This window comes from Lactuca saligna, chromosome 4, assembly GCF_052625555.1.
Source record: "Lactuca saligna cultivar CGN05327 chromosome 4, ASM5262555v1, whole genome shotgun sequence".
Lineage (NCBI taxonomy): Eukaryota > Viridiplantae > Streptophyta > Magnoliopsida > Asterales > Asteraceae > Lactuca > Lactuca saligna.
The window spans coordinates 40,540,488-40,552,403 of record NC_136420.1 but is presented as its reverse complement, the minus strand read 5'-3'; the positions used below and the strand labels follow the sequence as shown (position 1 = coordinate 40,552,403).

General features: G+C 34.4%; 1 protein-coding gene across 1 annotated transcript; it reads right to left on the bottom strand.

Annotated features, from left to right (window-relative positions):
* Window positions 1-6,666: 6,666 nt before the first annotated feature.
* On the bottom strand, window positions 6,667-10,285 carry LOC145041667 (jasmonoyl--L-amino acid synthetase JAR6-like). Its single transcript, XM_078989811.1, has 4 exons — window positions 10,202-10,285; window positions 8,394-8,687; window positions 8,204-8,305; window positions 6,667-8,121 (listed from the first exon to the last, which is right to left on the bottom strand). Exons 2-4 carry the CDS (start codon window positions 8,675-8,677, stop codon window positions 6,792-6,794), a joined length of 1,716 nt encoding a protein of 571 aa, XP_078845937.1. The 5' UTR covers window positions 8,678-8,687; window positions 10,202-10,285; the 3' UTR covers window positions 6,667-6,791.
* Window positions 10,286-11,916: the final 1,631 nt, after the last annotated feature.

Here is an 11,916-nt window from a genome sequence, read left to right as displayed (position 1 = left end):
GAATCCTAAACACATAAGGTTTCCAAATCCGGTCGGCAACAGACCATAGATCCGAACATAATAACAGCATATCATGCATAAAGCAATTAGCACATAAAAGCATTCTAGGCACAATTCCTAAAATAAGATAGTGCTCACACCTCACAATCATCGCTTAGCATTCTAAGTTTAAGTCTAGAAATCCTACAAATTCCTAGTTCGCTTAAACTAATGCTCTGATACCAACTGTGACATCCCCAAAATCACGGCCAGAAAAGACCGGTTTTGTTTATACTTTATTTCAAAATCAGAGTTATCTTTTAATAAAAGGGTTGCGGAATTTGTCCCAAAACAATAATATGATAAAGATTTATCAAAAGCATTTCCATAGAAATGTATTTCATTAAAAGACTCGGGATGTCATGTTCGTACAGATCAAAAGTATAAACAGTACAATATAAGCCTTACTACATTATTTCATATCTACAGGCCTATATCCGTAATCCCTCGTCCAAAACATCACACCTATGCTCATGCGCCACTACCTGTAATGCATAAAACTGAGTGGGTCAGGCTTGGGAGTCTGGTGAGCACATAGGGTTTTCAACCCACAATAAATAAGTTTATTAATTTCATCAATCAACAAGAACCCGATTACCCGTTCCCGTTATCCTCACTTTACGTCCCTAAACACCTATCATAAGGGACCTAGCCTAAGGATCATCATCAGGACGAACACTACTGCTAAGGGGATTCCTCAGCAATAAATGTCCTAATAGGCAACCATGTGGGGGATGGAGTACACCGGTGAACACATCGTTCACAACACCTACAGGTTGCGAGCCTGCTAGTGTTCCACTGGACTGTCTAGAAGAGTTCGTGGTCGTCATCTATACTCCGCTAGATGATTGGATCAACAACAACAACATCGAGGCCTCTCATCATTTTATCACACATCACCTATTACATCTACCCATGTTTTACCCCAACATTTTCGTAGATATAAAATACATATACAGTTTAAATCATTGAAAACATGTATAACAACGTTCATCTAACGTAGATAGCAAGTATTCAGATAATATGCACACATAGCACGTAATTTATATAAAATACTTCATATCTATGTGTAAGCTGAAAGTAACTATGCACTCACCGGAAAAGGTGGTGATTCCGAACTCAAACAGCGCTTCGCTTCTTAAAAAGAATTTTTTCTTCGACGAAACCTAGTATTATTACCACTAGAGTTTAGTTTATTATTCGTCGAGACTAATTAATAGTCTAGCTATTATTATTATTATTATTATTATATAAGCGTCAAAAAAATACTTATATAACCCATAATAATAGCCCAAGTATTTATTATAAGTTCCTAATAACGTTATTATAATTAAATAAAAGTTATATTAAAAATAGCGTAGGCGTAGCTCACTTACAGCGGGTTTTATAGAAAATCGGGCTTTGCTTGGAGCAGCGTTCCCGAGCCGAAAATCTCTTCTTCTCAGAGCCTTCAAGCACTCCGGGGCTTCCGCCTCGTGCTAGGGAGGTTCCCTAGGCTTTTCGGGGGATTTCGGGGCTAGAGAGAGGTTCTAGAGAGAGAAAGTAAAGAGAAGAAAGAATGGGAAAGGTGTGAAGAAAATGAGGGTGGGAGAGGTGGTATTTATAGGGTGAAATGTGGCTGAACTTGGTGCCACATGTCACCATCTGGTGGCAAGCCTTGGGGAGAAAGCAATGGCCAAGATTGTGCCACATCACCCATTTTCGCACAACACACTTCCGACTTCTAAAATCCGTAACTTTCACATACGACCTCCATTTTTGACGTTCTTTATATCCACGCGTAGGTAATAATAAGATCTACAACTTTCATTTTGACACCGTCAGCTAATTCTCGACCGATCTTAAATTTAACAGTACAAGGAGATTATATTGTTAAACGTCTGCGTAAAATTAATAACTTCTACATACGGACTCTGTTTTTGTCTGTGTTTTTACCGTTGATTTCCTATTAATGAGATCTTCAACTCTCATTTACGTTGCGTAAGCCAAAAACCGCTCGACCTAAAATTCGAGTTTCAGGCCGTGCACTGCTAAGCCGAATCTTAGAAAAATCATAACTTCTTCATACGAAGTCAGATTTGGGCGTTCTTTTTATCGATGTTCTTAGTTTAACATATTCTAAGAATTTTGTTTAGATTGCTAAGGCTAAAAAGTCTTCTATCGTAAATTCACTATTTACGTCTCCCGGTGTCGTGCCGGTTTTGCCGTAAAACTTCGGCGGGCCATAACTTCTTCGTTATAGCTCGGATTTCGGCATTCTTTATATGTACGGAAACCTTGAGACATATTCTACAACTTTATGTAGAGATATCGGGATTATCTCACACTTTAATTTTGATGCTCATTTTTATTCTTTATTAATTATACATTTATAATTAAATAATAAACACATAAACTCACATAATTCACATAATACTCAAATATTTCATATTTATTACTTCAAAAAGAGTTACAATAGTTGACCTAGACTATTACATTGATAAAAATGCTTAGCCCTGAAAACCCGGGCGTTATACTTGGTAGAAAGACCAATTAATGAACCAATGTTGGGATATGTTTACGTTCAAAAGAAGACAAACAAGAAGGATTTCTTCCGAGTCCTTGACAAACATCTTGTCCCTTCCAAAAATCTCCAAAAGTTCATCAGGAATGCATCTAAGTCAGATGCTCCTGAACATGTGAAGTCCAAGTTCATAAGCCAACTCCAATGGTATCTTGAAGTACGAGATTGGTTGTTCAGAGCTTATGTGTTCATTCGAGAAGAAACCAACTAGCTGACTAGATTGCTAAGTTCCCTTAGGGGGGAATTGTTGGAACATGAAAGTGAACCTCTAGTAATCACAACTATTGAATATCGAAGTCAGCAAGTCCTGAAGTAGAGATGGAGTCTGAGGTGAAGATCATTCTGAGATGGAGCAAAGATCCGAGATTGATAGTTTGTTTATGCATTTATTATTTCTTAAACACCAAAATAATAATAATCAGTTTGGAAAATCATCAAGGAATGCTGTGGAGTTAATCTGAACCATTCCTTTGGAATTGAAGTAGCCAAAAATATTTAAACCGAAAAATTGTATGCACAAATCTTAGTGAGTTCCCCAGAATATCACATATCATACATATTAGTGTTCCCAACCGCAGGGGTGTATTTCAACCTTATGTGAATGCTATGATCTAACCACAGTCTTACAACCACATCCATATTACAGCCCAGTTATATTCTCTCTGCTATGACCCAACCATGGTCTTCCATGCAAGTCACAAAGACAAACAAGTTTTGTGATCCAACCAAAATCTTCCATACAAGTGATGTGATCCAACCACAATATTTCACACAAGTGTTGTGATCTAACCATAGTCTTTCATATATGTGTTGTGATCCAAGCACAGTCTTGTGAGAAGACTCACATTGCAAACAAAGTCAAATGCTAATAACTCTCAAAGTCAATTAATCAAGTGCTATACACCTCATAATAAACCATACAAGGTAAACCTTTAGTCCACATTCTAAAACTAGCCAAATGGAAAAAAATCAACCGAGTCAAAAGTCAACTTCAGCGAGTCTCCACGTTGTAGTAGAATAAGACAAAATAGTCGGGCAGCCCCCTAAACGCCATGTCGTGGTGGTTAAAATGCCACGTTGTGGGAACTGGGTCTTAACAACTTAATGGATTAAAATGTTTTCCTTCTACACCAAGAGCTCCAAACCTGAAATCTAATCGTTCCTAAGGTCATGATGGATAAATTTCAAACTTTATCCATTAAGGCATCCTAATCAATCAAGATCTCTAAACCTACGTCCTAAATGACAACTTAAGGCATGAACTAATATGTTAAGCACTTAAACACCAAATCCATAATTTGATAACTTCCAAAAGGCTTTCCTACACCCAAATCATCATAAAATAATCAGTGATTTATGGACATGCATGTCCAATGTATGTCTCTTTAAAACTAGGTAAAACATGGAAAAAATGAACTTAAACTTGTACATGATACCAAATACACCATAGGATCTAGATATGGAAAATATAACCCCAAAAGGACCTTAAGGATCCATCAGCTTGCCAACTTTATGGAATCCATTCCTCTAAACTCCCACAACATGAAGAAAAAGGCACAAAGAGCCTAGATCTAAAAGCAAACAACATAAAGATTAGATCTTGAACACTTATAATAGTCCAGAATTGTGTGAGGATATGATCATGAGGATTGCTAGTTGAGAGTATGAGCCAAGGGATCTTCCTTCTCTTTCAAGATGCCAAAAACACCAACAAGAACCTTAAGGACTCAACAATGGAGGCTATATCTGATTAGGGTTAGAAAGGAATGTGTTGGAGGATTGGGGTGTGCAAACCCTAGTTCCCACTTTGCTTAAATAGGGTTTAAGGCCTGAAAAATTAGGGTTTTTTCCTTCAGATGGTCGCCACATCATGGCACAATATATGCCACATCCTAGGGCACAAAAATGATTCACGATCACTTTGGCATGCCACGTCATGGGGACTCCTTTCCCACATTGTGGCCATTAAAAATCAAAAATATTATTTTAATAATTTATACAATGAATTTCAGATGTTACATATTTCAAGCCCATATATCACCTACCTATTGGGTGGAAGCTCTCCACATGGGCACCCATGTTTTCAATATACTCCCTTCCACTTCCATCCAAAACGACATAACCACCTATCCCCGATTTCAAAAACATCTAACGTACACTCATCTTCGGTCTTTTGATTGTCTTTGCTTCGTCGCATGACTACAACTCACAAATTCTCTCCTTAATCCTCACCATGTGTGTTTCTTGAGTACCTATATCATCGTGGAGGTTTCTTGGTTGCCATGTCGTTGGGCAAAAAATGATCCACGATCACTTTGGCCATGCATATGCTACGTCGTGGGGACTCCTTTCCCACATTGTGGCCATTAAAACTCAATAATATTCTTCTATTTATACCTGGAATTTCGGATATTACATATTTCAAGCCCATATACCACCCAGCTATTGGGTGGAAGCTCTCGACATGGTCATCCATATTTTCAATATACCCCCTTCCACTTCCATCCAAAATGACATAACCACCTATCCCTAATTTCAAAAACATCCAGTAAACACTCATCTTTGGTCTTTTGGTTGTCTTTGCTTCCTCGCATGACTACCCTTCACAAACTATCTCCTTAATTCTCACCATGTGTGTTGCTTGAGTACCTATATAATCATAGAGGTTTTAGATGTCTCGACCTTAACACCCGTACCATCATTATTTCTTGACGCGTTACCTTTAATCAAACAATTTTATGTATCTCTAAAAGAATCACCCTCGTATTCTTTTTTAGATGATACATCTGACCCATCTCCATACTTATGCTCTCACTTTTCCCTCTTATCGATACCATTACACCACTCCATGACTCTCTCGACCTATCTTCATCCACGGGCTCGCCCGATCCCTCCTTACCATATCCCTCTTTGGATCCTCATTTCCCAAATCATTCTACTTCCTTAATCGATAACCCCCAACCCACACAAAGGTCTCAGATAAAAGCATTGAACCTCCTCCACTCCGGACTCACCACATGGCCTCCTACTCCCATAACAACATTGTCAAACCCATTCAGAAGTTAAATCTTCACACCTCTTTTGTTTCCCCTGTTGCTCAGCCGCATTTACGGGCTACTAAGGACCTTAACTGGCACCATGTTATGCATGATGAGCACAATGCTCTTATCTCGAACAAGATTTGGGCCCTTGTTCCTGACCCTAAGTGGTCAATTTTGTTAAGTCGATGTGGATTTTTCGCCACAAATTTAATGTAAATGGCTCTCTCACGCTACAAAGAAGGACCTGTAGCAAATGATCATAGTCAGTAACATGGTATAGACTGCGATGAAACTTTCAACCCCGTTGTTAAATCGAGATGAAAGTGTCATCCCATATTTCACAAATGTCCTGGTTGTTTTCAGGTTGATGGAGGCAATGAGGATTTCGAAGTCTAGAAAGATGGCAATGGAGGCGATTGTGATAGTTTTTTTTTTCTATTTGGTGGATGACCGGATGTTTTGGCAATACCATAATAACACTACATTTGAAAAAAAAAATTAAGATGAATATGATAGTTGAGCATATTGTTGATTATTCGTTTGATTAGTTTGTGTATAGAAATAGTAAGTTTGCTATCAAATGGATTGGTTAGATGCGTAATCCTACAAATGTCATCTCGGTGTAATTGTTCTTTTTCTATACCGTCTTTCTATTTTTATTTTTTACTTTTTTGAAACGGATGAATTGCATTAAAAACAACACTAGCAATAAGCTAGTGAAAACCCGGAACCATTACATCAAAATGTTTAAATTGAATTTTGCTAGCTTCTTAATATAATATTTGACGTCTTCTAAAAAAATTACATATTTTCGTTTTTAGCTTTTTATGGGTAGTTTGTTATCATCATTCTAACACATATGGATGGTAATTTGAATTTCATGGAGATGATCTATTCACATTTTCAAGTAACCGAATTGGTTTATCGCATCATATCGATACGATTCACATCAATTACATTGATACGTAAAAGTGATAAAAATCATAAAACCATACCAAATAAATAGAAAATAACATAAGCAAATTAAAAACTTTAAAGAAATCAACTATAAAATGTAAAAAAAGACATTATGCACAATATACATATTATTATTTCAAGCCCTCAACGAATCCAACCCAAACTACAACAACCACCCAAAACAAACTTCCTTAACCAAAACTACTACTAATGTAACTCTTCACACCATTGTTGCAAAGTATTTTCAACACAGTTTGGTTAGCCGGTCCCACACACCTCGGTGTCTTGAACTGATTTAACGCAGATCCTAACCCAACATAATGATCCAGAATCTTTTGGAAGGTTCCCCTTCTTAAAACCCGAAGCTCTAAAGGTCCGATTGCCTTCACTTTTCGTGAACTCACATAACCCGCATCAACAAACGACTTATCCAAACAATTACAACATTCTTTCAAAACATCATCACTCGCTTCCCCACTAACTTCCCAAAAGACAACATAATGGCCCGGGTCAGATGCAAGATCAACATGGCTTGTAAAGTCAACCACTTCAAGTTTTTCGGTAGTTAAGATTTTGGCAGCTGCTTCAACGGCTAACTGTAGATCTTTCTCGGTGTTTTTATCGATGTTGATTGTGAGCATGAGGTTTCTTCTACAAACAAATTGGAGCTCAGGTGTCGAGTTATGGAACCCGATAACCTTAACCACGTCCCCGAGGCGATATCGATACAAACCTGCAAAGTTGGTGACCACAACCTCGTATTCTTCACCGATCTGGACATCGGTCAACCCAACTAGTTTGGGTTGACCAACCAGATCGATCTCTGTCAAGGGTAAGAATTCGAAATACCCGATATTAGGGAGGACAGCGTAAGTTGTCATCTCGGGTGGCAAATTAGGGTTTACGTTTGCTCCTATCCACCCTTCTGATGACCCGTAATCCGCACTTAACAACCTTACTTTTCCCGCATAGTGTCGTAGTTTTTTCAAATACGGCTCCATTGACCCGGTCATGATCCCGTATATGTACTTACAGTTCGGGAAGAGTTCAGGAATTAACCCGTTCCAGTTGGTTAATTCCTGACACTTTTTGTAAATTTTGTCGGCCAGATCAGGGTTTGCGGTCAGAACCTTGGACATAGCGGTTCTCACCGACGGATCAGTGATTCTGGCCGACAGAACTCCTGTTCTGATATCAGAACAGAGTTCTTCCCAGACCAGTTCGAATGTTCTGAAGGAGTGAACGATGCTATGTGCAAAAGTGGAGGATATGATTTGAATTTCTTCATGGAATATGATTCCACAAAGGAGATGGCAGTATAAAGATTGATGGAAATCCGACCCGAAGATTACTTCGTCTGGGCTACAAGATGGGGTTTGCATGGCCTGCATCGTTTTCTTGAACTGTGGGCTCCGGTATACATTTGTAGTCGCCGTTCCGGCGAGTAAGCCACCTTTGGTCGTGAATTGCTTGCTTCCGAAGATTAAACTCAACGCTTTTCCGTTTTCAATTGGGAATGCCCTAAAAGATAATAACAAAAAACGAACATGAGATACAAATCGTTTTATTATGATTTAGGAAGATTATTGATTCACCGGAATACCTGTTTCTGAACGCGAAAGAAGTCCGATAAATCTGCATTGTTGTTTCAGTCAGTTCGTCGTTGTAAGGTACAAATTTCGGTTTCCCTTGAGTAGTTCCAGAACTAGAAATTAACATAAACAAACAGTCAGTAAATTATCAGTTCACCGGAAAACGAAATACAATCTCCGGTCACCGGAGTAGATATGGACCTTAGCGTAATGGTGGTGATGGGTTTTCCGGTGAGCACGGGGTAAGATACACCATCGGCGATTTTTTGAATATAAGGGTCAAGATCTTGGTGCGTAACAACAGGAACACAAGAACTGTAGCTTTGAGGATCAAATCTTCCATCAAGATTCCATTTTTTCAAATACTCTGCTTCGCCATTTTCTGTTAAGATTTTCTTTAACGTTTCAATTTGAACCCTTTTTGCATCTTTCGTTAAAGATTCAAATTCTTGAATAACTGTTTCTGAATCAAATCTTTTCTCCATGTTCTTGATCCTGCAATGAAGAGTTTGCATCGTGTTAAAGACAAAGTTTGAAGCAAGATGAGGGAAAATGGTGGAATGGAATCACCATAAAAATGAAAATGAGAGAATAACAAGGATATATCGAAAGAACAAGAGTTTTTGCGAGATGTCACTTTTCAAATAATGCAATTTGACTGTAAAGTCAACATAAAAGTTACCTGGAATTATCGTGATTTTTATTTTTATTTTGTGGGGTTTGTTTCAACGAGAAAAATGACGTGTAGGACCATTAATGGTTTGGAGTTACTCATTATTTAAAGAATATATGAAGGAGACAAGATATAAAATCTTACGAGAAACACTGTTTTAAGAAATAATTTACACATAAATAAATAGATAAATATTGCAATTATGCTGTCACAATTTTTAATTGACAAATAAAAAAAGAAAGACTTAAAGTCTAAATACGAAGGAATAAAGAAACATTTTTATCATATTTATTTTAGAAAAAACAAAGTACAGTTTTTTTTGTTTGATGAATTATGCGAATCATTTAAATCATTTTTAATGGTGAAAAATGAAAATTGAAATATTTCTAATTGTTCGTTTCGATTTTAAGAAAACAAAAAAAAACTAAAAAATTAAATATTATTTATAAGAATAATGTAAAACAGTAAATAAATGATAGTTTTTTAAAGACTTTTGAATTCAACGAACCTCATAAATTTGAGGTGAAACAAATGATTTTTAATTGATATCTACAGTTATAAACATTAAACATCATTGTTTGCACAGACAAAAACAAAAAAACTAATAATTTTTAAAATCAGGAATCGGATCTTCAAAAGGGATCAAGAAAGACAGAGATTCAGGATTAGTATGCAAAACCAGAATAATTCTGTTTAATTTAAATGAAAACACGCACCCAATTCATCAATAAACAAATACAATATACAGTAGAATCGTGATAGAGTTGATTTTTCTTCGATTCGTGATCAAAACAGAGACACTCAAATCGTCAAGAAACACATATAGCATTGAAGATTCACAAATGGTCGATGATGATGATTGTGTATTGAATTCATTGGATTCAGAAGAAAAACAAGAAACAAACAGTAGGGAGTGTTCCAAATTTTCGCTGATTTCAATACTATTGAAATGAAAAAGAGTCACCGAAAACACATAACATAAGCAATTAAGAATGGAAGATGATGATGATGATGATGATGATGATGATGATGTTTGTTCGAGTCAGATGAAAAACAGATACCCAGTTGAAAATAATCAGATTGATGTAATGATATCGAATAAAGTGTTGGTCTTGAAGTGAGAGAAACAACGACAATCATTATAATAAGAAGAAATCAAAGAAACTTAATTTGGCTGTTTCTACAAAAATATGCACACAGAAACACACAGTGGAATATAAACAGCTGTGAATCAGTACATTTATTTGTGTGTTTCTAGAGAGAGAGTAACGGATTTGAGAGAGAGAGAGAGAGAGAGAGAGAGAGAGAGAGAGAGAGAGAGAGAGAGAGGCGTTACCTTTGTGTTTTTGATTCGGGAGAAATGAGTGAGAGAAATGGAGCACAATAGCAATGGAAGATTCTTTAAGAGCAGGGATATATATATAGGCGTTTACCTTTTTGTATGTATGAACATATTTATTTCTATTATGGGTATTATTTTAATTATTAAATTATATATTTGAATACTTGGTTCAAATGTCATAATGACCAACAAAATACAGATATATTATAATATGTTTCTACCAAGTACCAACATACTAAAATGTTTTGAAATATATATATATATATATATATATATATATATATATATATATATATATATATATATATATATATATATATAATCTTTATTTAATAATAAAATGAATACTTTCTATTTTAAATTTATTATACGGGGATGTTTAACATATAGCTTTCCAGGATTTTTGGTCATTTTAACTTTTTGTTTTAAAAAATGAACTAATTAAAAAAAGTTTCTGTGAAGACCATGAGTTTTTACTTTTATTTTTAATTTAACAGAAAAAACTTCACCTACAAAAACTACTTAAAACAGTTGTAGCTTTTAGCTTTTAATTTTTAATTAGTTGTACATATTTAAAAGCTAACGATTAGTTCGACTAAGATACCATTATATAAAGAAAGTTATATAATAAAGTTACAGTTTGAACTTTCACCCAACTTATTATTACTTTGATCTTATGACAAGATATCTAAATAATTTGATATTTTTGTAGTTGAAAATAAAATAAAAATTAAGTATATTAATTGATATGAAGCATATCGTTTTTATCTTGAAAAAATATTAGAAATCCTATATCATATCTCTCAATTGCTTGGTGTACTCCCTATGTGAGTTTAATAGTATTTGTATACTCAGGATCGAGCCTGAAAAATAAAATATACTTATGTATATACCCTTATGATTTGATGATTTATATGAATAAAAAGTATTTATAGTAGTACCAAAAAATTATATATTATTTCTAGATGCTTACAAAATCTTTCTGTTTTTTTTTCTTATATGTTAAGATTCTATTGTTATTTGAGTTCTTGTGAGACATAAAATATATATCTTTACGTATATATAAACTAAGTGTAAGACTCATTTTTATATTGTTTAATTAAAAAAAATTAAATATAAATGTTTTAATATTTAAGAACTTTGGATATATAAGAAAAAAAAAAGAATTATTAAAATTGAAATGTCTTTTATATCTTAAATATTTTTAAAAATAATTTAAATAGATAAAAAAAGAAACTAATGAACTTTAATTATAAAAAATTTAAAATTAGAAGATAACTTATTAATGAAATTGATATTTATTTATTATTATATTTATTGTAATTATTATATTAAAATATTATATAAAGTTAAATAAAATAAAAAAACACTCATAAAATAACATGTGCCAAAAATTAATTCAAAATAAAAATATAATAATTACCAAATTAAATGAGATTATAACATATGATAAAAAGATATTAAATTAATAAAATAAGATGAAAATCACAGTAAACCAGTATATGAATCGGATATATCTACCCTAATAAATAAAAATGATTTTGCCACATGTCCTTCTCTCATTCAATTTGCCACATGTCATTTTGTCATAATTTAAAAATATATTTATTTTCCACTTGTCATTTATTTCATTTTCCATTTCAAATGTATTATTAATTAGTTTCCATAAATTAAACCTACCATAATGATATTAATTTTAAATTTTAAAT